The sequence below is a fragment of the Rutidosis leptorrhynchoides genome, chromosome 4 (assembly GCF_046630445.1).
Source record: "Rutidosis leptorrhynchoides isolate AG116_Rl617_1_P2 chromosome 4, CSIRO_AGI_Rlap_v1, whole genome shotgun sequence".
NCBI lineage: Eukaryota > Viridiplantae > Streptophyta > Magnoliopsida > Asterales > Asteraceae > Rutidosis > Rutidosis leptorrhynchoides.
The window spans coordinates 562,552,683-562,580,147 of NC_092336.1; the positions used below are offsets into that span (position 1 = coordinate 562,552,683).

At 31.8% G+C, this 27,465-nt stretch overlaps 3 protein-coding genes across 3 annotated transcripts; 2 read left to right on the forward strand and 1 right to left on the reverse strand.

The window, feature by feature from the left end:
* Window positions 1-1,151: 1,151 nt before the first annotated feature.
* Window positions 1,152-1,787, forward strand: LOC139845321 (uncharacterized). Its single transcript, XM_071835576.1, has one exon. It carries the CDS (start codon window positions 1,169-1,171, stop codon window positions 1,619-1,621), a length of 453 nt encoding a protein of 150 aa, XP_071691677.1. The 5' UTR covers window positions 1,152-1,168; the 3' UTR covers window positions 1,622-1,787.
* An 18,993-nt stretch (window positions 1,788-20,780) lies between these two features.
* Window positions 20,781-23,736, forward strand: LOC139845322 (magnesium transporter MRS2-3-like). Its single transcript, XM_071835577.1, has 6 exons — window positions 20,781-21,294; window positions 22,154-22,387; window positions 22,484-22,612; window positions 22,707-22,870; window positions 22,959-23,160; window positions 23,252-23,736. Exons 1-6 carry the CDS (start codon window positions 20,878-20,880, stop codon window positions 23,552-23,554), a joined length of 1,449 nt encoding a protein of 482 aa, XP_071691678.1. The 5' UTR covers window positions 20,781-20,877; the 3' UTR covers window positions 23,555-23,736.
* A 1,161-nt stretch (window positions 23,737-24,897) lies between these two features.
* Window positions 24,898-25,914, reverse strand: LOC139904509 (protein SOB FIVE-LIKE 5-like). The gene is made up of 3 exons (XM_071886425.1): window positions 25,544-25,914; window positions 25,200-25,344; window positions 24,898-25,077 (listed from the first exon to the last, which is right to left on the reverse strand). Exons 1-2 carry the CDS (start codon window positions 25,883-25,885, stop codon window positions 25,210-25,212), a joined length of 477 nt encoding a protein of 158 aa, XP_071742526.1. The 5' UTR covers window positions 25,886-25,914; the 3' UTR covers window positions 24,898-25,077; window positions 25,200-25,209.
* Between the last annotated feature and the right edge of the window lie 1,551 nt (window positions 25,915-27,465).

Sequence of the window (27,465 nt, forward strand, 5' to 3'; positions counted from 1 at the left end):
TGCCTTCATTCATAAATTGGAAATCCAATTTAAGGTGTCTCTATAGTTATGCGGAGTATCTGGCGTGTTGCACTATAAAGTCTAGGTGTATCTAATTTGGGTTGGTCATTGTAAGTGTATATGGCTTATTGTTTTTAAGTGTTTCTTTGTAAGAGTATATGGCTCACCACTAGTGTGCATTTGTTCTTTGTAATGTTTCGGCAGGTTATCTTAATGGAAATGGAGTAGCTTTTCAAAAAAAAAAAAATACTAGCATGTTACATCAATATCGTTTTGTTATGAGGTAGTATCTTTTCTTTAGAATTGTTTCTACATTACCCATGTATGAAAATTTTGGTGCAAGTAAAGCTAACAAACATATGTATTGTTCTTATAATCATTGAAATTTTAAATGTAACACCTCATCTGCAACAACGCTCACGTATTCTTAACTCGTTATAATCTATGATATCTATCTATCTGCAGTATAAAAATATAATGTTGATAAATTTATCACCCTAATTGATCGAAAAATTGTGTTGATAAATCTTAAATCTTAATTGATTAATCCAATAAAGATGTCTTTTTAATAAGTTATATGTAGTACATTAGAATTTAAATAATCAATATAATATAATTATTTTATTATGAATTTATATATTGGATAATAAATACATTTAAATGATAGGTTGGTATAAAAAATAAAATGATTTCAATTGTATTTTGTGTATCTATTTAGGACACTAATATATCACCATCATTTTATACACATCTACTCATTTTTTACACATCTACTCTAATTGTATATATTAACAAGTTGTGTAACATGTTAATGCATATTAATAGTAAGTTGTAGATCAGCTCGTAATGGTCTGCATCTTTTACCGGCCATGCTCTCGGATTAATCTGAATTTTTTCTAGGACAATAGTTAGGGGCAGTTATGCAACTACGAGAGATGAACGCGTGAGTAATTAAATTTCTGTAAGTAATTTCAAACTGATTGAAAAAACATGTTAATGCATATTGTGTCTTAAAAAATATGATAGATCATTTGCTTATTGTAATTGGCGCCAAGATCATAAACAAGTCCCGCCAAAATTCAACACAAGACCCCCTTTAAAAAAACCACAATACTAAAGAGCCTGATGATAAAAAAATAAAAAGTCCAAAAATAAAAGAAAACAGAAAATGGGGAAACCGCACTACTGGCTACTAAAAACTGAACCGGGTGAATGGTCATGGGAAGACCAAGCATCAAACGGCGGCGTTTCTAAATGGGACGGTGTCAAAAACCATCAAGCTATCAAACACCTAAAATCCCTACACATTCATGACCTTTGTTTCTTCTATCATTCCGGTACCAAATCGCGTTGTATAGTCGGTGTTGTTACGGTCATCCGTGAGTGGTACGAAGATGACGATGGTGGTGGCGCTGTTGACGTGAAGGCGGTTGGGGAGATGAGAAGACACGTGGATTTGAAGGAAATGAAAGTAGAATTGAAGAATTATTACAAGGAATTTGGGTTGTTTAGACAGCCTAGATTGTCGGTTGTTCCGGTACCGGATGATGTTTGGATGAAGATCTATGATTTAGGTAATGGGTATGAAGGTGATGGTGTTTGTGTATCTGATGATGACTAGGTTTAAGGGTTTAGGGATTATGACATGTTCAAATGGTAGTATTTTGATCACAAGGTGTTTGATGATTTGCTTCAGTGAAACTGTATTTTGCTTTAAAGTGTACTTTGATAAAGTTGGGTATTAGAAACGAGTTTATTTTATGTATTTTGCTTTATTAAAGTGCACTCTGGATTTAAAAAAATGTATTCTGCGTTATTACGAGCATATGATACTAAAACATGATGTTGAATTATACGGAGTAATAGGTTATTAAAAAACTGGACCATTAATTTTTTAAATTGTTTTGAAAGTTTAGTTTGACCTTTCGAGAATAAATTCATGGCTCTATACCTATCTGCGTCATATATGGATAAATCTTCACGAAGTTAAAAATCTTAAAACACTAATGTATTCTGACAAATTTTTGAGGAAAATTTCTCTGTTAAAATTACTTTTCCGTTTTTCCGTTATCATATATTGTAGCATCAATATATATACTGTACATGACATATAAGCTGTTTAATCAAAATACACATTTATAATTCACCATACTTAACCTTCAAATTGGGCTTGTTACTGATTTCATACGTTGCCCTATACAAAATTTTGAAGGAACAGGTATATTTCATGACATACAAGCACTAGGGGAAAATTGCAGTGTATCTATATTTAAATACGCAAACTGAAATGAATGTATAATGGTACTTGAAAATACTTTATATGTACTGCTATACTTTATACAATTATACCTATGTGCTATGTGATCTAGATACGATAACGTAGGTTTCAGATTATTGTTGTAGGTAATGAAGTTGTACAAACTCCACAGATCATCAATGTACATATTAATCAATGGCTACTTGCATCATTTGTACTATTTGGTCAATGATCGACATTGAAATATTTCTTTTTTGTTTTTCTTATTTAGTGTTGAGTGTTATATGTTCGGTAATCCTCTAACAGATAGGACTCAGGAGTGGTGACTTCAAATCAAGATTCGAATATATGCACATAATATGGCACTTGTATCAGATGTTATTTTGTTACTTTTTACTGTACTTTTTCCTATTTCTATGGGATTGTTCAACATTGTCCAGCTCTTATTTATACAATCATTAACATAAAGTAGCTTTTTTTTACTTTACTTTAAACATAACATTAACTTTACTTATTTTAGTACATAAGATTAATGGTTGCCTTGGATTTGAGCTTACATGAATTAGAGATGAATCATTTACAGCTGGGCTTGTCAATGTTATTATTATCAATGTTTCAGATAGATATGTAAATGTAAATTTGATTATATTTTCTTGAAAATTTTATGATCAACCTGCTTGGTCTGGATTCTCTTATGCAAAAACTTGTGAAGCTTACATAGCAGATGATACATCAACAACAATACAAGTTTACAACCAGTGGCAGAACTTGACCCCGACTCGAGAGGGGGCGAAACTAATCGAAGGGGGGTAAACACTAAAAAAAACCTTATTATTTTTTCGTAAAAAAACCTTATTTTTTTTTTCATAAATTTTTTTTAGGGATATCTGCTTTGGTAATCCTGTTAGTGATAGTAGTGGTGACTATAATGCAAGATTCTCATTTACTCATAGTAAAGCACTCATATCATATGCAATCTACAAGGTAATTAATTAAAAGTTCACTATGTTAGTCATAAGACCCATGTTCAATACGTGTGTTTGGGTTCATTATGGTTAATTAGAGGATTAGAGTTATTTCTAACTATAAATGACGCGTTATAATAAAGTTGTGATTACGGGTTCTATTCTCTAACACTCCCCGCAGTCTGAACTGCAAAATCACGAAAGTTCGGACTGGAACAAAACATGAATATTAAAAAGACAATTAAAACATATTTTTTTTGTATTTGTTACACCGAATAGACTGATATTGGTCGATATCGTTGCGTCTTGCTTGACTGCGTTTCTTTTTCTATAATGTTTTTTTTTTTACATCGTAGCTTGTTTTGCATAAGGATAGCCGCTTCGGTTTCATGTTGGTTATCCTCTTATCACCAATCAATTGTGGTAATTCGGAGGGATCATCCTACTTCTTTTGCTTCCATAATTCTCCATTTCCCAATTTACTCTCTAACAACAATAATAATAAACCTAGCATCTTTCTTATATACCACCGCCATCTGTTATGATATGGTCCAATTCCACAGCTTTCGTTCTTGTGTATTCATTTACTTTAAATAATTATTCTATTCTATTCTATTTATCAAAATCAATTTTTGTTTTATTCTTATTGCCACCGTATTTTCTTTATGACAATTTATTATTATCTTTTCAATTATTCATGATTTAAGAACTTAGTACAATCATAATTACCGTGAGATTGATCCGTCTAGTTTGATTAGGTTACAAACTCCTCCGAAAAAAAGAAAAAAAAAAAGAGGATATAGTCAAAATTCTTTTTTGCAACATTGAAAAATACTATTATCGTTGACAAAAGCGACATATCAAAGTGGCACTTGATCCTTAAGCACAACAAGTCCCGACATAAAAGAAAAGAAAACGCGACGGAAAAGGAGAAGCCGTCAAGAAATCAGCAACTCAATAAACGAATATCAGTTTATTTTATGCGACACATAAGAAGAAGAAAAAAAGAGTTATTTTTGTTTAATTGTTAACGTTATTTCAATATTAGTGTTTTCTTCCCGTCCGAGCTTTCACGATTTCGCCGCTCGGACTGCGGGGGAGTGTTAGACATATTAGTTAGGCAAAAGTACAATATGTGGGCTTGTGTTTTCATGACCCGTCATAATCCATCTAGACGAATACATTACATTTGGTTACATCGCGAGGTACTTGACTTCTATATGATACATTTTACAAACATTGCATTCTGAAAGGACCCGTTCATATACATTATAAACGATTCACAATAGTTGATTACATTGCGAGGTATTTGACCTCTATATGATACATTATACAAACATTGCATTCGTTTTTAAAAGGCAATCTTTCTTTACATCGAAAATTGACAGGCATGCATACCATTTCATAATATCCACTATCCAACTATAAATTGATTTAATAATAATCTTTGATGAACTCAATGACTCGAATGCAACGTTCTTAGAAATATGCTATGAAAGACTCCAAGTAATATCTTTAAAATGAGCAAATGCACAGCGGAAGATTTCTTTAACACCTGAGAATAAACATGCTTTAAAGTGTTAACCAAAAGGTTGGTGAGTTCATTAGTTTATCATAATCGTTTATTTTCATCATTTTAATAGACCACAAGAATTTCATTTCCAGTTCTCATAAATATATGTCCCATGCATAGAGACAAAAATAATCATTCATATGGTGAACACCTGGTAACCGACATTAACTAGATACATATAAGAATATCCCCTATCATTCCGGGATCCTCCTTCGAACATGATATAAATTTCGAAGTACTAAAGCATCCGGTACTTTGGATGGGGTTTGTTAGGCCCAATAGATCTATCTTTAGGATTCGCGTCAATTAGGGTGTCTGTTCCCTAATTCTTAGATTACCAGACTTTAATAAAAAGGGGCATATTCGATTTCGATAATTCAACCATAGAATGTAGTTTCAATTACTTGTGTCTATTTCGTCAAACATTTATAAAAGCGCATGTATTCTCAGTCCCAAAAATATAAAGGATAAAAAGGCAAATGAAACTCACCATACTGTATTTCGTAGTAAAAATACATATAACGTCATTGAACAAGTGCAAGGTTGGCCTCGGATTCACGAACCTAAATTAATTATATATATTTATGTGTTGGTCAATATTTGTCTAACAAATTAGGTCAAGTCATAGTGTACCACAATTCTAATGCTCGAGACTAATATGCAAAAGTCAACAAAAGTAAATTTGACTCAAAATAATTTCCAAAAATCTATACATGATTAATATATAGTTTAAATATCGTTGTTTTATATTTTTAAATATTTTTAAAAGATTTATTAGAGTAAATAATATAATTTATTTATTAATAAATAAAATTTTATATTAAATTTATATAATAAAATATACTTATATATATATTAAGTAATAAAATTTATAGGGTTCATTTAATATCATAAAGATAATATGATAGGTATTATTAAAGTAAGTTATTACACGTAGTAAAATATGTTTGTATCACATATTTATTTGATAAAATAATATCTATAATGATAGTAAGTAAAAGTTGTATTATTTTGTAATAATAATTAATATTATAAAAATATCAATATTTATAATTACTAAGATGGCATTAGATAAAACGATAATTCTAATTATGATAACTTTAATATTTACGATAATTTTGAATATTATCTTTAAAATAATAATTCTATTTAAAATAATAATAATAATGATATTTTATAGTAACAATGACATTTCTATTAAAATGATAATTTTTGTTAAAATGATAGTTTTAATACTAACGATACTTTTAATAATAATAGTAATGATAAAAATAATAAGAACGATAATTTTATCTAAATCAATATCTTATAACATTTTAATTTCATCATGATACTCTTACCCATTATTTCCTAATCGTTTCGTTTAATAGCTTTTAATCGTCTTTTATATCGTGTTCATAATAATGATAATAATAGTAATCAAAATAATTAGGTGTTACAAATATTTGTTTTAATTACACTAATATTAATAATGATAGTTACTATAACATTATTAACGATAATACTAATAATTATCTTAATGATAATATAGTAATAATAATAATAACAATAACCATTTTTAAATAATGATATATATATTAATAATGATAATAATAATAATAATAATAATACCAATAATAATAATAATAATAATTGGATAATAATAATAATAATACTAATTATAACTTTAACGATAATAACGATAGTAATAATAATAAAAAATAACAATTTTTAATGATAAATCCCTTTTATTGATAAAGATAATAATAATGATAATAATAAGATAAAACTAGAACGACGATAAAAACGACGATAATAATAATCATTTTTAATAAAAATATTGAAAATTCAATTGATTATAACTTCTAATCCGTTCATCGAAACCATTCAATATCTAAAGGAAAAGTTCTTAATTTTTCGCTAGCTTTCCAAGGACATGCATATCTTATACCTTATCTCAACCGCAAGTGTAACTAATTCAAGATTCAACCTAACCTGTCTAAGGGCAATATCAAAAGTACAAGCATGCATAATCCTAAATACTCGAGCACTAGTCAGGGATACACTATTAGTATGTAAAACTTAAATTATGAGTACTCACGTATCAATATTGAGATTCAATATTGCAGGAAAGGTACGTAGACGCAACGGAAATGATAAACACTATATTGACCTCACGAGCATACCCATGAACCATACTCAATCACCTCCATAGCTATAACCCATAATTTTCTTAATCCTATCCCACTCGAAAAACAATTTCGAAATCACTCGGACAGCACTCCGTCGTAATATTTTATGTATACTAATAATATCTTGAAATAATACGGAGTAAATATATATATGTAAATCGATTGAGAGAGTTTAGAGAAAAATATTTTCAAGTTTCTATGAAATAATGAAACCTATTGAATTCTATTTATAATAGATTTTTGAATTATTAAAGTGAATTATTAAAGTATGAATTATTAAAGTGAATTATTAAAGTATGAATTATTAAAGTGAGTTATTAAAGTATAAATTATTAAAGTGAATTATTAAAGTATGAATTATTAAAGTAAATTATTAAAGTTAAAGTAAAGTAAAGGTAAAGTTTAAGTATAGTAAAAGTATAAAACTATGTACGTATAATACACGTATAAATATATATAATATTAATTTAAATCGTTATATATATAAAATAAAATATAAATATCGTTATCTTTATCATACTAGTTAAGTAATGAGTTGTCAAACGTGGTTCTAGATATTTATAAAAGTTATATAAGTTTTAATAATAAAGTTCTTTTTAAACTGAAAACGTTTTTATACGTTTGAAACTAAATAGATCAATCGAGTCTTTATGAGATTCAATCTTCCACTATCCTTTGTCTAGTTCTCAATGATTGACAATTTGTTCTTATTTATAAATCACTTTACCATTTTCCGAATATTGTTAAAATGGAAAGATTTCTCAAATCAACGTGGGCCTTTCAACAGAGACTTGTAATCATAATTCAATATATCTGATAATTCAATCATTTGATCTTATCTTCTAATTCCATTGATAAACATTTTGAAACAGATACAATCATATAAAGTATTTAATCTAATATTTTGTTTACGTTTCAAGTTATAATATATATACACATATACATATATAATCATATTCGTTTAATGGTTCGTGAATCGTTGGAACTTGGTCGAGGTTGAATGAATGTATGAACATAGTTTAAAATTCTTGAAATTTAACTTAACAAATATTGCTTATCGTGTCGGAAACATATAAAGATTATAGTTTAAATTTGGTTGGAAATTTCCGGGTTGTCACACATTCGTTTTTAAAAGACAAACTTTCTTTACATAAAAAATTGACGACATGCATACCATTTCATAATAAATCCAACTATAATTGACTTATTAATAATTTTGATGAACTCAACGACTCGAATGCAACGTCTTTTGGAACATGCCATGACTGTCTCCAAGTAATATCCTTAAAATGAGCTAATGCACAGCGGAAGATTTCTTTAATACCTGAGAATAAACATGCTTTCAAGTGTCAACCAAAAGGTTGGTGAGTTCATTAGTTTATCATAAACATTCATTTCTATCATTTTAATAGACCACAAGCTTTTTATTTCTCATAAATATACGTCCCATGCATAGAGACAAAAATAATCATTCATACGGTGAACACCTGGTAACCGACCTTAACAAGATGCATATAGAATATCCCCATCATTCCGGGACTCCCTTCGGACATGATAAATTCGAAGTACTAAAGCATCCGGTACTTTGGATGGGGCTTGTTGGGCCCAATAGATCTATCTTTAGGATTCGCGTCAATTAGGGTGTCTGTTTCCTAATTCTTAGATTACCAGACTAAAAAGGGGCATATTCGGTTTAATAATCCAACCATAGAATGTAGTTTTCGATTACTTGTGTCTATTTCGTAAAACATTTATAAAAGCATCGCATGTATTCTCAGTCCCAAAAATATATATTGCAAAAGCATTTAAAAAGGGAGCAAATGAAACTCACAATACGATATATTGTAGTAAAAATATGCATACGACGGCACTGAACAAGTGCATGATTGGCCTCGGATTCACGAACCTATATTATTCATATATGTATTAAAACATACTCTTGTACTCGAATAAATATATATTATTATTAGTGATATAATTTTTATATTAATAATTTATAGGTTTTATTAATTAATTAAGTGTATTTATTTTATATATACATTAGATAAATAATTAATATTTATTATAAAAGTATTAATATAGTTATGTCATATTAAATATATTTTTACGTAACTAATGTTTATTTATTAAGATAATATTGATAGTAATAAATGAAAAGTTGTAATATCTTTATAATGATAATAATAATAATAGCAATAACTACAATTGTAATAATCATTTAAAAAAAATAAGAATAATAACTTTTATAAAAATAATATTAACATTAATGATGATAATAATTATATTAGTAACAATAATAATCATAATAATACTTAAAATCATAATCTCTATTTAATAGTTATAACAATGATAGTAATAATGGTGATAATATTAATAATAACGATAATCTCAATCATAATAATAATAATAATACTTATTCTAGTAATAGTCATAGTCATAATATTAATAATAATTAGGATAATAATAATAATAAACATAATAATAACTAATAATAATAGGATTAAAAATAAGAGTGTATACCCCTTTGATAGCTTTTTCTATAAAGAAATGCCCTAAATGGGATTCGAACCCGTGACCTCCCGCTTATATGCAAACACCCTTAACCATTTATCTGTTTCGATTTTCCTGAATAATACTCGATCTAATTATTCTTATACCATTATATTTCTGTTTCTTATTTTCACCTCCTTATTTTTCTAAAAAAAAATGTTACACCCCGGGATTAAACTTGAGACCTTTCGCTTAATGAAGACACCTTTAACCATTGCTCTATCTATTTCTTTCGGTTTTAATCTCAGATTACATCTATATAACCTCTGGATGGTTCGCAAGTCTTGACCCCAAATTGTATTAAATTCGTTAAGAAACCCAAATAGTCACTATCATCACCATCTTTACAGCTCATGATATCATTATAGGAGTATATCATTATCATAACTATAACTTTTCATCATATTCCTTTTATTTTAATAGAAGAAACGAAAATCGTTGTAGAAGACATCGAAGCACATCACAATCGTATTACCATCACAGGATCATCAATATCATTCATTGTCTCTAGAATTTTATTATCAGTTACGTTTTTGTTTAAGGGGTTATCAGAGATGAATCAAGATCATAAAGCGATAAAGAAAACTTAACAGATCGATAATTGGTTTACCCACGTACCAGATTGAAACTCGAACAGAAATTATAGAGTTGGTGATGGCGGTGTGGCGGTTTAGTGTGATGAATGGTGGTGGAAGAAGGTTGATGCAGGTGGTGATCTACAAAGGGTGGTGTCTCATGGTGGTTTGGGGTGGCGATTTGTGATTAAATTATAACAGAAAGAAAACATTAATAGCGATCAACCAAGTAGTAATGGTTCGAACGTAACGGCAACAAATAGTCCTGGGTTTGGTTCTAATCAAAGTAAACAAACGTAGCAGCAGGAGTACAAAAATATCAATAGGCTATACGATGGTTGTTGTGTTGGATGTTTGGGTGGCTGTTGTGCATTAAGGAAAAAAAAAGAAAGAAAGATGGCGAGTGATGGTTATGGTGACCATGATTGTGGCGATTTTGTAATGGTGATGAGGGTAGTTCGGAGGTGGAAGGAGATGAGCAATGCGTATACAGTCTATGTATATTTAGGTGTGTAATAGTTTGGTTGCCAAATATGTATGATATGGGATTTGTATTCATGGCTATTATAAATAATATTGAAGGAGGAGATGAAAAATGATTACTATTAAATTGAGGTCTCCATTGAATTAATAGATAGATACAATTTAAAAGGTAGTGATGGTGTTGGTGGGTTTCCTCAATCTTGTATGTGATATGTGTAGATATATAGGATAGTGCAAATAGATGATAGTAATATAATAAGTATAATAAAGGTTAGATTGTGACTTAAAACGAAAAGTGGTGATTGAGTAGAAAAATAGTGATGTTTGTTTTTGGTGTTCTTTGAATATAAAAAGAAAATCAAAGTGGGTTAATAAAAGGAGAAGATAGAAACGGGAATAAGATGATTGATTGAGTTCATGAAAGGAATTAGAAACTGGTAGTTTGTGAAAAGAATAGTGATAGAAGTTTGCAAGTTGTCTCATCTATAAACATGTGTGTATATACATAATACGATAGATAAATAGAAAGCAGTACACGAATCCTAATTACACTCATGTAGTTGATAATGAAAGGAAAATAACACACCAGTCAACCACACTAATTCTCATATCAATCGATCAATTATGCACAAGGTTTTAAATATATTATAGTTTTTAAGATATAAACGTGTGAATTGTTAGCCGTCGTCTACTATTTCATTCACGGGTTGAAATTCATGCTCCGTTGATCATCAGTGGCAGATAAAGGTCTTCCTAAAAATCTTGAAATAAGTATTTATTCTAACCATTATTTTATAAAAACCGTCATTAATTGTTTAAAATTATTAAATAAAAATTAAATCAACTGTCCTTCTTAATTCTGGGTAAAATATAAAAATTTTAAAATTTAATAAATAGCTCCTAAATACATTTTTAATATGTCTATAATTTATAAAACCCATTTTCGGATCACCGTTTATTTTAAAATCATATAAGTTTGAATTTAGTTTGGTTAATATCAATCGTAACATCAAACGAGTATTACAATCATTTAATATTTATTTTTAATATACTTTATTTATATAGAGATATATTTTAAATAATAATTATTATAATATCCTATTTTTATTTTATTAATTTTTAATAACAACAACATATAATACTTTAAATTATATTTCTGATGTGGTAGCGTGGGGGTACGTGATAGTACTATATTTTACTACGAAATACGTTACAAATTACACAAGTTTTAATTATTTATTTACAAATGGGATATACCTAAACCTTGCTACAACACTATAGGCAGTGTACCTAATCGTAGAGTAGTATAATTTTTAGTAAGTCCGGTTCGTTCCACAGGGAGCGGGCTTATTGCACACTATATTTTTAAACAACTATATGTGTACAAAATATATATAATTATATATAATAATATATAAAAGGGGGTTTACCGTTTAATGACCGGTTTGTCGATTTATATTTTAAGCGAAGCGTATAGTAAATGACGATATTTAAATAACAATATAAAATAAATAACAATAATTGAAATGACAATAAATAAAAGTACGAGGAAAAATGAAATAAAATATATTATGCTTATTTAAACTTCCGTAACCATGATGTTTGACGTTTTGATTTTAATTTATTGTCCTGGGCTAATTGTCCTTTGTCCTGGATGTATTTGAAACCTATCTGGTTTTTGTCCATAATAGTTCATCGGTCATAATTATAAACTGCTCGGCAAATTTAACCTTATACCCGAAGTCAAATATTCCAACTAACTGGGGATTCGAACTGTAACAAGGTCTTAATACTTTGCTTAATGAATACACCAGGTTATCGACTGTGTGTAAACCAAGGTTTTAATACTTTGTTAACAATTACACCAATTACCCTTGAATGTAATCCACCCCTGTTTTAATGAGTCCATTGACTATTAATCCATCCCCGTGTCCGGTCAAATGAACAATAATTCGTACTTATAAATATCCCGCCCATCGTGTCCGATTAAGCGTATGTGGTTATATATAGATACTTCAAATCATAACCTTTATATTAAATTAACGAGGTATCGTTAATTTAATATAAAGCCCATTAATAGCCCATAGTCTAATTTCCACAAGTGTCATTCTTTTGTCCAAACCCCAATTATGGTACAAAACCCAATTACTCCGTCTTTAATATTTAGTCCAACATCATGATTACTTTGGCTCAAATAAGCATAATAATAACTTAAGTACGAGACATTAATTTAAAAAGGAGAACATAGCTTACATTGATTATTTATCGCGTAGTGTTACACGGACAGAGCTCCGACTTTAAAAACCCGTAAAAATAACTTTTACATAACCCAAACTAATCTAATATAACACTAATCTATACTATATATACATATATATATTTATTTATATTATACTAGGGAGTATTATTATTATTATCTTTTTTTTACTCGCAGAATTCGTGACCTTTTATAGGAGTTTTGATTTCTGACAGCTCCGCGAGTCGTGGAGTTTTTAGCCTTCAAACTCCGCGAGTCGCGGAGTTTGAAAATCCAGCTCAGGATCATTTGTCTCATAGCTTGTCGACATAATTTTTAAATATATATAATATATAAATAATTTATATAATTATTTAAATATTATATTATATTCTTGTGCATAGTTGACTTGTAATTTTTGGTCCGTTGCGTCGGGCGTTGATAGTTGACTCATGTTCCGGTTCCGGATTTTCGAACGTCCTTGCGTACAATTTAATATCTTGTACTTTGCGTTTTGTAACTTGTACTCTTGTCATTTTTAGACGTTTTTCATCAATAAATTAAACCTTTTGAATTGTATCTTGAACATTTGAGCTTTTTGGACGTTTGTGTCTTCAAATCTTCGTTTTCGCCTTTTGTCTTCGCACTTATTTATTTAAACAATTACAATGAAAATATAATACAATTACATATGAAAACCTATTATTTAGGAGGGATATTGCTATGAAATATATGTTCCTTTTTAGCCTTATCAAACATCCCCACACTTGAGCGTTGCTTGTCCTCAAGCAATACAAAATTTGAAATAAAAACATACATGAATCACTTTTTTATTCATCACACTTTGTACATCAGTGATTTTGATATGGTGGTATAAACAATGATAGTAACGATAGAACCATGGTTTAAGGTGGGTGTGTCATCCACAGTTGCCTCGGGTTTAGGTCAACGACACTTGCAATCAAATAGCCGATTTACTTTCGGTTTCCAAAGCAAAGTGCACATTTGAAAGGCGGTTTACAGTCCTACATGACTATGAAAATTTAGATCCGTAAGAAAATTGGATCTTTATGAAAACATTAGATCTTTTGAAAATTCAATCTAGTTTTTACCCTAGATAAGTTTTCCGGAATAACCCTTCACCGGTGTTTGCAAATTATTTTTGTGGGTTGTGTGGGTTTCAGATTTGAAAATTTTAGCTCAACACTAGTGGTTTTGTGTTACCCACTTGCTAACCTTGTATTGGGAAAGCAACACGTCCAGTATACTTGCTCCGTATATTACCTTTCGGTAAACTACCGTCCGGTTGTAAAGGAAAGCGATGAACAAGAAACTGTTAAGGCAATGTCCCATGACTTGCTTTTGATTATGGTCTATAAACGTGTCGGATGCTATTACTATCCTTTGTAGGAGCAATAGTAAAGATCATCCTATGATTTTTCAGTCTGGCACAAGGTCCTGTCTCCGACCATGCTATGCAACCACCGTTCTTACGGTTGACACCCGATTTGGTTCAGGTGACCTAACGAATTCCAGGTAAATTCCTAGGATTTTACGTTCAAAGGTAATGAACGCATTGAAAATGGGTTTTCAGAAAACAAATCGGTTTTATTTTTGATCAAAATATTTTCTCGTTCAAGCTCGAGTTTAGATATCATTGAATTCCATGAGTTTGTAATTCTCAATCTTTAAGGTCAATCTCAAGGATTGAGTAATATCAGGCTTAAAAGCTGATTTTTGATCTTTAAGGAGATTATCCTTTCTGGGGATCTGATTCATTAGTCTTATCAAGCTAATTTGCACGGTGCCCCCCCATTGTACGAGATAAATCCTTCTCATGGTTAGGATAAATCTGACCACTTGGCGACCCTGTTTGATGCTGAGGTCCGTGGATTTTCTGCTGATTTTAGAGATGACTTTTCTAGATTTTTCGTCAACCTACAGCTGGTCTGGACGACAACTTCATGACCTAAATCAAGAAGCGCGTGTCTTTTTCGGAAGACTTTACTTCCTTTTAATGATGGAATTGATTCATCGTGTAGATCCATCTTTTCTTTCAAATATATTACAGTAAATCGGGTAAAACAGTTAATTTAGTCCAAAACAAAAGCACCTGCAATAACTTTACAGAAACATGTGATATATAGTTTTTAATTGAATAACTTGGTACATTCTCCCCACACTTAGTTTCTTTCTTTGCCTTTTTATTCTCATTTATTCCATTTTAAATGAATTCAATTGTTTTAGGGTGTTTCTCAATTTATGTCCTTTCCGAGGTAACGATAATTTCGGTATTAACACCTAGTTTTCACCGTTCATAAATATGTATAAACATGATTTTGAATTCATTTAGTTGAAATTTTTTTTTTTTTTTTTTTTAAAAATTTTCACAAAATTTAGAAAATAAGCCAAGAATAGATCCGAGAGAATTTATAACCTTTCCCCACACTTAAGATCATGCAATGCCCTCATTTGCATGAAATCAGACTCTAATTATAAATTCATGAGGGTGATTAGTGTAGAAAGTAGTTAAAGATACCATAAAATTGCAGGATGATAGATGGTGCACCTCATCGTTCATTCCTTCTTGTTTTATCACACATGTTTTTCTTCAAAAACGGTTGCTTTTCTGAACTGTTTACTAATATTTGAAAAAACTTCTTTTATCCTAACTTATCATGCATTTTTGTTAACGAGTTATGCACTAACCCGAACCCCTAATTTAACATTAAGTGGGGTTAAACTTCCCCACACTTAGCTGACGACATGTGAAGTCGGTAGAATAAGTTCCACGAATTAGAGTAGTGAGCCAGTTATTTACATCTCGGGTGGTGTATAATATATCAATGGGTTTAAAGTTTAGACTCGCCCGATTGTCACTACTTAATTCTTTTTTAAGTGTAGCTTTTAGTAAATGGATATGTCTCTTTTCTGGTTCTTGGTCAAATGGATCGATATACACCGACATACATATTATAGGGTGGACAATTTCTAACGTTTCCTTCTTTTTATTCTCGACATCAAAGTTTTCACCTCTATTACCCAATTGGGTGAAATTCGAGGTGTCATTATCTATTACAGCTCGTAGTTCATTTCCGGTGGATGACTCGTCTATTGAGAATATTGGGTTGGAAGGTTGTGGAATGGTGAAGTTCGGTTTGGCCTTGGGGGTAAAATTTTCAACGTTATCGTATTCCCAAGAGTACCAATTTGTTACCCTTACTTCTTCTTTATACATTGATGGATCGATGATTTCGTCGGTAGAGGCTAATGTGTCGATATGTTGTGAAATTGGTAAGACTGAATAAAAAGTATCATCGGGATAGTTGGTGATTTCGGAGCTCTCGAATTCATCAAAATTCGATGATATGAGATTTTCTTGCACACGACTCCTCAGATCAACAGGTGTGTAGTCTGATAGAGTTTTAGCTTGCCGGTTTACAAACTCTCTCATTTGTTCATTTTGAGCATTGAGTTCTTCGAGTTTGATTTTCATATTGTCTAATAAATTTTCAGACATGTAATTTTCCTCGTCTACTGGTTGTTGAGTTTGGATATATTCTTGGGAATAATCCCAATTTGAATTGTATTCTTCATAATCATTCCATTCAGGTTCCGTGGGTGCGTAATTTTTCATAGGAACGTAATAATAACATTCCCATGTTGAGTGATAATCTCCACAGATTTCACAACCAGTTATTGTTTCGTCATTCGTGATCCAAAATTGACCGAACGAATTGTCATCAACACTCGTTTGAGAGTATTGATTTAATTGATTTTGGATATCAAAAAGAGTTTCCATAGCCTTGTTTTCAAAATTTTCCATTTTATTGCGATGGCCAAATTTTAGCTACAATGTGGTGCATTTACTAATTATCCTATTAGTTATAAAAATAGAAAAACTTATATAAGTTGTCCAATTAATAGACTTTTCTGCTTTTGCCCACGTTTCGAATAGCCAAAAGATGCAGCAGGGAGCCAGAACCCTTTAAATCGGAAGCTCACAACTCAGCCACTAACAAATCCAACTATTACTACGAAGCAGAAAATTGTCAACGTCCATTAATTTAACCACTTAAATAATTTTTCTTTCTGTTTGAGATATTAGATAAGAAATAGAGAAAATTTCTAAGTCCTAAAAACTAAAGCGTCGAGAAATAAGGAAGAAAAAGAATGCGCGTCGAAAAATAAAAATAAGAAAATAGCGCGTCGTAACTTAAAAAGGAATTAAAAACTAAGAATTAAAAGTTGCGTCTAAAAATATTAAAGCTTAAAAGAAAAACTATATCCCAAATGGTAATAACTTAAAAAGATACTAAAATATAAAAACGGCGTCGCAAAATTCTAAAGCACCTAAATCTTAGTCTAAAGAAAAAGCACTTAAGGGATTTTACGGCAAAGCCTAAAAATCTAGAAGTAAAAATAACTATGGCAAAAACTAAGTTTAAAACTAAATATGAGCTAAAAATACAAATATTACGCTAAAATGATTAAAAAGGGATAAAATATAAAAATATACAAAAAATTGTAAAAGTACAATTTTTATAAAAATATTATTTTTATATTATTTATTTATTAAAACTATTAATTTTACATATAATAAAACTAATTAAAATTTAAAATACAATTTAATTAAAAAAACTTAAACTAATTATAATAATTAAACTAATTAGGGTTTATTAATAATAATAATAATAAAATCCGTAATTAATGTGAAATTAGGGTTCTGTCACGTGTGTCAGAGTGTCTCCACGAGTCGCGGTATTTCAAGCAGCAAACCCCGCGAGTCGCGGGGTTCCAAAATTCAACTCTGGTACAGTTTTTAATTCGACGTGTTTTTTTTTTTATTGTTTTTCTAAAAATATATTTATACAAATATATATTAAAAATATAGCGTTTTGCCAAGTCCCCGGCAGCGGCGCCAAAAACTTGATGTGGTAGCGTGGGGGTACGTGATAGTACTATATTTTACTACGAAATACGTTACAAATTACACAAGTTTTAATTATTTATTTACAAATGGGATATACCTAAACCTTGCTACAACACTATAGGCAGTGTACCTAATCGTAGAGTAGTATAATTTTTAGTAAGTCCGGTTCGTTCCACAGGGAGCGGGCTTATTGCACACTATATTTTTAAACAACTATATTTGTACAAAATATATATAATTATATATAATAATATATAAAAGGGGGTTTACCGTTTAATGACCGGTTTGTCGATTTATATTTTAAGCGAAGTGTATAGTAAATGACGATATTTAAATAACAATATAAAATAAATAACAATAATTGAAATGACAATAAATAAAAGTACGAGGAAAAATGAAATAAAATATATTATGCTTATTTAAACTTCCGTAACCATGATGTTTGACGTTTTGATTTTAATTTATTGTCCTGGGCTAATTGTCCTTTGTCCTGGATGTATTTGAAACCTATCTGGTTTTTGTCCATAATAGTTCATCGGTCATAATTATAAACTGCTCGGCAAATTTAACCTTATACCCGAAGTCAAATATTCCAACTAACTGGGGATTCGAACTGTAACAAGGTCTTAATACTTTGCTTAATGAATACACCAGGTTATCGACTGTGTGTAAACCAAGGTTTTAATACTTTGTTAACAATTACACCAATTACCCTTGAATGTAATCCACCCCTGTTTTAATGAGTTCATTGACTATTAATCCATCCCCGTGTCCGGTCAAATGAACAATAATTCGTACTTATAAATATCCCGCCCATCGTGTCCGATTAAGCGTATGTGGTTATATATAGATACTTCAAATCATAACCTTTATATTAAATTAACGAGGTATCGTTAATTTAATATAAAGCCCATTAATAGCCCATAGTCTAATTTCCACAAGTGTCATTCTTTTGTCCAAACCCCAATTATGGTACAAAACCCAATTACTCCGTCTTTAATATTTAGTCCAACATCATGATTACTTTGGCTCAAATAAGCATAATAATAACTTAAGTACGAGACATTAATTTAAAAAGGAGAACATAGCTTACATTGATTATTTATCGCGTAGTGTTACACGGACAGAGCTCCGACTTTAAAAACCCGTAAAAATAACTTTTACATAACCCAAACTAATCTAATATAACACTAATCTATACTATATATACATATATATATTTATTTATATTATACTAGGGAGTATTATTATTATTATATTTTTTTTACTCGCAGAATTCGTGACCTTTTATAGGAGTTTTGATTTCTGACAGCTCCGCGAGTCGTGGAGTTTTTAGCCTTCAAACTCCGCGAGTCGCGGAGTTTGAAAATCCAGCTCAGGATCATTTGTCTCATAGCTTGTCGACATAATTTTTAAATATATATAATATATAAATAATTTATATAATTATTTAAATATTATATTATATTCTTGTGCATAGTTGACTTGTAATTTTTGGTCCGTTGCGTCGGGCGTTGATAGTTGACTCATGTTCCGGTTCCGGATTTTCGAACGTCCTTGCGTACAATTTAATATCTTGTACTTTGCGTTTTGTAACTTGTACTCTTGTCATTTTTAGACGTTTTTCATCAATAAATTGAACCTTTTGAATTGTATCTTGAACATTTGAGCTTTTTGGACGTTTGTGTCTTCAAATCTTCGTTTTCGCCTTTTGTCTTCGCACTTATTTATTTAAACAATTACAATGAAAATATAATACAATTACATATGAAAACCTATTATTTAGGAGGGATATTGCTATGAAATATATGTTCCTTTTTAGCCTTATCAATTTCGAATTATTATTTATATATACATACACACATATCTAATTACAATTAATTGTTCGTGAATCGTCGAGAGCAGTCGAAGGTCAATTGAATATATGAACATCGTTTCTAAAATTTTCTAAACTCAACATTACATACTTTGCTTATCGTATCAGAATCATATAAAGACTAAGTTTAAATTTGTTCGAAAATCTCCGGGTCGTCACATGTGTCCATTTGGGTTGATTAGATGATTAAGGTTATTTGTAACAATAAGTACTGCGTTATAATAAAGTTGTGATTACGGGTTTTATGTTAGACATATTAGTTAGGCTCAAGTCCAATATGTGGGCTTGGGTCCATTAGGGGTTGGTTAGATGATTAGGATTATTTGTAATATAAATACCGCGTTATAATAAAGTCGTGATTACGGTTTTATTCTCTAACACACTACACTACATTTTAGGTATAAACACAAGTTACATACCCAAATGATTAATAATTCAAAAAAGCAACAATCACACAACAAGATAATGAGAATGTAAACGACACGAGACATTAACTTGGTTACATCCAATCTACTCGATTGAATTGATTTAATCTATAGTCAACTCAAAAGAAATCTCATTAATTTTCGTATTTTGATGCTTTCAAGAGCAGAGCAGGTATTCCAATCTATATTGTAAGCCATGAAAGAAAAGTAAAAAACAGATTTTCTTCCGACATCAATGATCCCACCGAGATCTTGACCATCTGAACCAAATTTGATTTTCCCACTGGGATTTATGTAATCCCATCGTGATCGACCTCAAGACTTCAGTTTTTGCTTTTCTTTGATCGATTTTTTATTAAGGTTGTAGATTTTGAACAAAAACTCGAAGGAACAAGTGCAGGGGGACCTCTCGTTTGGCGAGGGTCATTCACCAAAGGCGACCAAGGATGTCAGTACGCGAGATTCATGTTCGAGCAGGTTGGAGTATGGGAATTAAGGGAGGTCGCGAATCGCGACTTGGGGTACCTAAATGCGATCTTCAACTTGGCCAGCAAGTCGCAACAATTGTTTCCTTATTTGGTTTGTGCTATAAATTTAACCCGTAGCTTCTTGTAACTCTAACACACTTGTGAAAATTAATAAGAATTTACTTTCGATTGATCATGAATTAAACCAAAAACAATATTGTATATAATCATGTTAAATAACAAAATTTCTTGATTTTACACTATCAACACACATCAGTCATCTACCTTTCGCTAATTAAATATAAAAAGTTGAGAAACAAAAGGGAACAATTCACTTGCTTTCCGAGACATTGAAACCGCAAATTCATGAGGCTGACTCATCCTCCGCCTCCGGTAGCCCTCGCATTCGCCGCCGGCACACAGGAAGATGCTACTCAATTGAACGTCGTTGGTGGACCAGCTCTTCGTAAAAAAGCAGCTGGCATCCGTCCATGGCTTCTTCTCGATTCCACCGGTCAGGCTCAAATTATCGAAGCCGGTAAACATGCTATCATGCGCCGTACAGGTTTACCTGCCCGTGATCTTCGGATCCTTGACCCGATTCTATCGTATCCGTCTACCGTACTTGGTAGAGAACGAGCAATTGTGATTAACCTTGAGCATATTAAAGCTATAATTACTGCTCAAGAGGTTTTGTTGCTTAATTCTAAAGATCCTTCTGTTACTCCTTTTGTTGATGAACTTCAACGCCGTATCTTGCGTCATCATCACGCTTCTAAACAGGTTTTCTATTTAAATTTGTTCTATCAGTTTATTTAATTTTTTTATTTATTTTTTTGGAGAATTTTTTGAAATCATTTGAATCAAGTATTTTGATTGCTCACAGGTGAAACATACGTTAAGCTGATTATTGCCTAATATTAGTTGAAAAATATGCCCTAATTTCATACTCCATATTAGGTTTAATGAAATAGACTCACAAATGCCTTCAGCAAGTAACTTTCTAGAGTGTACAGAATGGGATAAAACTAATCAAATGTGTTTGAATCAAAACATTTGCCTTCAGAATGATGATGCTTGTGAAGTTGTGATGTGGTCCAGCTGTTGGTGGCTTGCCTCCCTTAAGGGAGGTCAGCGTTTGGCTACATATTAAAAACACAATTTCATCCCTGACATGAAGTATCCACCCATGGGCCATGGCACCTTTCCCATATCGTTTGTGGGGTAAAGGGGAGGGGGGTTTTACTTGGCCATGTCTTTCGATCGGTTTCAAGGTTTCCTCTCGGGCAGCGATGGGGGCGGGGTTTTATCGCTACATCGGCATAGTCGAAACGGGAGATGATCGCAACGGGTGGTTTAGTCCCCCTCAGGTGATCCCATTCGCTGTAAAAAAAAAGAATGATGATGGTTGTTTACTGTCTACCCTAAACTAGAGCGAAAAAAATTCGTTTGTTTGTAGATAATGGAATTATATTTCATATCTCATGCAATAAATCAAATAGTTGTATATTACTGAAAGAAGCGAGATTTGATTAAAATCAGCTACTAGTTATAGTCAAATCAGTAAGTGAAAAGTTTGCTTGTAGCAAGTTTATGTGGACCGCTTTCTTGTTAAATGCTGTTGCTGTTGTAACTTGTTTAGGAGGGAATGGTAGATGGTGATAATGACTGGACACATTTGTATGATTTGGGAGAATCACGTTCAAGAGAAGTTAGTCCTCCGAGAGCAGCTGAGAGTGTCCCAGAGAGTGGTCACGAGGTCAAAGCTGACGGCAAACATTCATTTGATAAACGAGATGGACCAAAGCTTCTTCCTTTTGAGTTCATTTCACTCGAAGCATGCCTTGAGGCGGCTTGTGGTTCATTGGATAATGAGGTGAGTGACAGGTTTATATGGATGTCTTTTTCTTCCGTGTGTATAGTTTATATATCTTTTTTATTGATGTTGATTTTTGGAAAAATGTCAAATTAGGCAAGGACATTGGAGCAAGAAGCTCATCCAGCACTGGATAAGCTGACCTCGAAAATTAGTACTCTCAATTTGGAACGTGTCCGTCAAATTAAAAGTCGGTTGGTTGCTATTACAGGACGTGTTCAGAAGGTATGTCGGTTCAACCTTGTAACTCGACTAATATTGATCTTTTGGGTTTGACTCTGTATAACGCTCGTTCTGGATGTATATTTTTTTTGTTCAGGTTAGGGATGAATTAGAGCATTTGCTCGATGATGATGAAGATATGGCGGAAATGTATCTAACTGACAAACTGGAGCAGCAACTAGACAATTCTTCTTCATCTTCATTTATAAATGAAGAAGAGGACATGGATGAAGAGATTCTTCAAACCGAAAATGATGACAGGTTTGTGTTTGGACTAACTATTTGCTCTTAATACTGCCATACTTATTATTAAATAATTTTGTCTTTGTAAATAAAAATGTTATACCAGAGTTCCAGCTGAGGGTGTAATCGATGGGAATGAGGATGCACATGAACATCTTTATCGAGCTAATACAATTGGAAGAGACAGCCGTGGGACCCGCACTAGTACAACACGGAGTAATAGCAAGCACCTTGATATTGAGGAACTTGAAATGCTGTTGGAGGCTTACTTTGTTCAAATTGATGGTACTCTGAATAAATTATCCACTGTAAGTATGACTCATATGACAGACAATGTTTATCTTTTGAAATGAAGTTTAAGATATAATTATGATTGTATATGTGTGTGAATGTGTGCAGTTGAGGGAGTATGTGGATGACACAGAAGATTACATCAACATAATGCTTGATGACAAGCAGAATCATCTTCTGCAAATGGGTGTTATGTTGACAACTGCAACTTTGGTTGTGAGCGCGTTTGTGGTGGTTGCTGGTGTGTTTGGAATGAATATTCATATCGATCTGTTTGCGGATGACAATGAAGCATTGAAGGAAATCGGTATGCGTAAATTTTTATGGACTGTGGGTGGTGGGACCATTGGGAGTATCTTCTTATATGTTATTGCCATTTTCTGGTGCAAGAGCAATAGGCTTTTGGAGTAAGTGTCTCCAAAGTCCAATTGAATAAAAATAAATCAACCCATATGTTTATGATGATTAATTGTTCATCTCATAAGATGATCAATACATATATTGGATGGACTAGTTTACTGTCAATAGCCCATTAAACTCTGTAGAATTCTAAACTGACAAAATACAACCGTGCACCATATGTAAACACTATGTTACTTATATAAATTGTTTTTGTTTTTCTTTTTAAAAAACAGTTGGTCTTCATTATCTGTTGTTGCAAGTTTGATGTTTTTGTTACTTTGTTTTTCGGCCTTAATAGATAAAACTTTATCTATTTGCTTGTTATGTTGCTCTCATTTTGCAGCTAAATATCTTATATCTATATACTAATACATGGAGTAAGTGAGTCAATATCAAGCGTTGATTTATTGGCGACTTGATTGTCACTTGGAGTCTAAATTTAATGTGCAGGATAAAACCCATAGAAATTTGATCCTACCGTTTTCACGGCGTCTCATGTTTTTTTTTCTATATTTTATTTTATTTTAAAATCTTTCCTAACTATTGGCTGGAGGTCCATTCGGAAGCAATCTCTTTCTTCGTCGAAGAGAGAGAGAAAGGGAAGACTTTCTCTACTTCTTGGAGTGTATGACTCTGGGTGGAGAAACTTTTCTTTATTCAAAGATATGGGAAGAATTGTCTACATCTCACCTCCCTCATACACCACGCATGTGGTATTGAGTTTTTTTGTTGTTGTATGGAGTAAGTGAATAGTTATGGATGAATGACAGAATTGATAAATCGTATAGTCCAACAACATGTACAACATATAAGTCCAAGAGTCCATCATTTTTTAAAACCAATTGGTGATAGAGGGACTTCCCCTTTGACTTATATGCATACATTTGTTTTTGTCCATGACCGATGTGGAATAACTTCCCAACACGCCCCCTTCACATCGAGGCGTGGAACGGTTGTAGAGATGGCGGCAAGAAGAAGGCCTGACTCAATCTCTTTATAGCGACGGCGGCACACACATGGGGGCCTGACTCGGACTCGCTTTGTAAAACCGTTTACCTGAGCTCTGATACCATGACAGAATTGATAAATCGTATAGTCCAACAACATGTACAACATATAAGTCCAAGAGTCCATCCTTTTCTAAAGTCAATTGGTGATAGAGGGACTTCCCCTTTGACTTATATGCATATATTTGTTTTTGTCCATGACCGATGTGGAATAACTTCCAAACAGATGATGATGTTACGTTGACGCTAACATCATACTGACATCATCATCTTTTTTTTTGATGTTTTTTTTTTAAAAAAAAGATAAATTTATATTACCACCCGTCGTAACGTGCAAGCTTCCTACCTAGTTACTACTACTTCGGTACTTCCTACCTCGTTTCTACTAACTAGTCAAATAGTTGATACAATATTTTCCCCACAAAATATGATGCAAAATATATGCTTATTTGTCTTCACATACTTTTCTGATCAAGTATGTTTTGGCCATTAGTGACTACTCATCCCCACCTGCTTTCATATCATCTGCACATAACAAAAACACAATATTGAGAATGGACTCCTTAAAAAAACAACTATAACTATATTAGGACTATAAATACTCCTGTAATAATTAAAAGTAGAAAATTAAACAGGTGGGACATAACTGATTTTGTTTTATCGAGTACTAGAGACACAAGATTTAAAACCTCCAAATTGATCTTGGAAGCTTGATTCACCCTGAAAATGCTCTTTTGAATCATCTGCAATTACCTTACTACTCTCCCCCAATGAAGCTTGGTTATTTCCTGCCTGTTGGTGAATATTCTAAATTAATCATTTTTCTAGCAAGAATGTAACGCCCCCATTTGGCTCATGGATTTGGATTCCGGCAGAACTAGAATTGAATTTAGACGCGATGCGTGTCTAAATTCAATTCCAATTCTGCCAGAATTCAATACAAACGGGGCCTAACGAACATACAGAAACAAAACTTAAAGAAAGTAATCACATGAGAGAAGTTGAAGAAAGAAGAACTAGCTGTTTCATCAAGAAAACAAGTCAAATCTTGAGTCTTTCTTCCTTTTGTGATAAAAATCTTTTCTTTTTTCCAGCCATTAAAAACGCCATTATTATGCTTGCTGAATTCTTGTTCTTGTTCTTGATCTTGAACTACATGTGGTGGACCTGAAGATGCATCTGAAACCATTGACATATCATCATCATCATCATCTTCTTTATCAGTATATTTGTATTTTTCAACTAAATCGCTACGATACATCGAATGTCCTAAGTAGAAAGTCCAACCAGATTCACACCCACTGCTGCATTCTGAACCAAAATCTAGTTCCATGTTTTTTGTTGAAAAGCTATGAAATTTGTTTTGTATTGTTGTTTGAAGATAAATAATGAGGAATTTGAGTGAATACCTAGTTAAATGCTTGAGGGATGATCAGAGGAAAGACAAAATGAGAATAAGAGCAAAACCTTAGACTAGTTTTGGCGTGATGCACAGTAGCTGATGGGGGTTGAAAATGGTGATGAACCAATAAGTGCCATATGGCATCGTATAGGTGTGGCCACGTCGCATCCTTATTGTCCTTTTAACATGTCTATTTTGCTTCATTTTTGATAATTATTGATGGTTATTGATTGATTGATTGATGGTTATATGCATATATCAAAAATAAATTATATTTATAATTAAAAATAATAAATCAATATCAATGTCAATAATAATAATAATAACTAGTCCGGACCGGCCGCGCGTTGCGGCAGGAGCTTTCGGGCTGCGTATTCATATTTAACGTAGCGTTGTCTATTTACAGAGGGGAACACGGCCCATGTGTTAAGCGCCATTTTATATGTCGTTGTGTTAAGCGTTTTTTAAAAAGTATTTGTTTCGAACGTAGTTAGTTTTGTTTTGTTCAATAAATTTTTTCGAGTGTAACGGTGCTGTCGGAAAAATTTAACTCGCGGCGAGCAGAAAGATACGGGCTGTTGTTGTGTTAAGTGTTTCTTAAAAAGTGTCTGTTTCGAACGTGGTTAGTTTCGTTTTGTTCATAAAATTATTTCGAGTCTGATGCTGCTGTCGAAAAAATTTAACTCGTGGCGAACGGGAAGATACGGGTTGTCGTTATGTTTAGCGTTTTTTTAAAAATTGTCTGTTTCGCGTATAGTTAGTCCCGTCGGGTTCGTAAGATTTTTTTGTAATTGAACGGTGGTCTCGAAAAAATTTAACTCGCACCGAGCGAGAAGATAAGACCCGTTATAAATTCGGGTGGAATTAGTTTCTTTTATTTTAATAAAATTATATATTTACACTTTTAACCCCTGAAAAAGTGTAAACCTAAGGGGTCGTTGTGTAAATATAACCGAAGTTGAGGGGTCGTTTGTAATGTGAACGGAAAGTCAAAACTATAATCCAATATAACTAAAACTACAAACGTTGCCACTACATTTAAGGGGTCGTTGTGTAAATATAACCGAAGTTGAGGGGTCGTTTGTAATGTGAACGGAAAGTCAAAACTATAATCCAATATAACTAAAACTACAAACGTTGCCACTACATTTAGTATATAGGGTTAATAATAATAATTAATTAATTAATAATAATTAATAACAATAATAATATAATATAATATAATATAACATAAAAAAAAAGAAGAATTTTCTAATAACAACAAGGAGTGGAATGGAAGTCGGGCTCAAGTTCAAATAGGCTCGAGTTCGGCTCGTTTAAATTAATAGAACTCGAGCTCGAGCCGATCCTAATATTTTAAAATCGAGTTTGACTCGTTTGATATTATAAAAGTTATAGCTTAGCTTGACTCGTATATTACATGATATTATTTTGTTTACTCCATTATTCAATTTAATTTTTAAATCATATTTATTTTTGTGTATTTTATTATTCACATATAATAAGCTTTA

Excerpts from the sequence above, each read along its gene's own strand:
- LOC139845321 (XM_071835576.1), top strand. The coding sequence starts at position 1,169 with ATGGGGAAACCGCACTACTGGCTACTAAAAACTGAACCGGGTGAATGG.
- LOC139845322 (XM_071835577.1), top strand. The coding sequence starts at position 20,878 with ATGAGGCTGACTCATCCTCCGCCTCCGGTAGCCCTCGCATTCGCCGCC. Across the intron at positions 21,295-22,153 it reads ATCATCACGCTTCTAAACAG|GAGGGAATGGTAGATGGTGA; the intron begins GTTTTCTATTTA and ends TAACTTGTTTAG. Across the intron at positions 22,388-22,483 it reads GTGGTTCATTGGATAATGAG|GCAAGGACATTGGAGCAAGA; the intron begins GTGAGTGACAGG and ends ATGTCAAATTAG.
- LOC139904509 (XM_071886425.1), bottom strand. The coding sequence starts at position 25,885 with ATGGAACTAGATTTTGGTTCAGAATGCAGCAGTGGGTGTGAATCTGGT. Across the intron at positions 25,345-25,543 it reads CTTTCTTCAACTTCTCTCAT|GCAGGAAATAACCAAGCTTC; the intron begins GTGATTACTTTC and ends ATTCACCAACAG.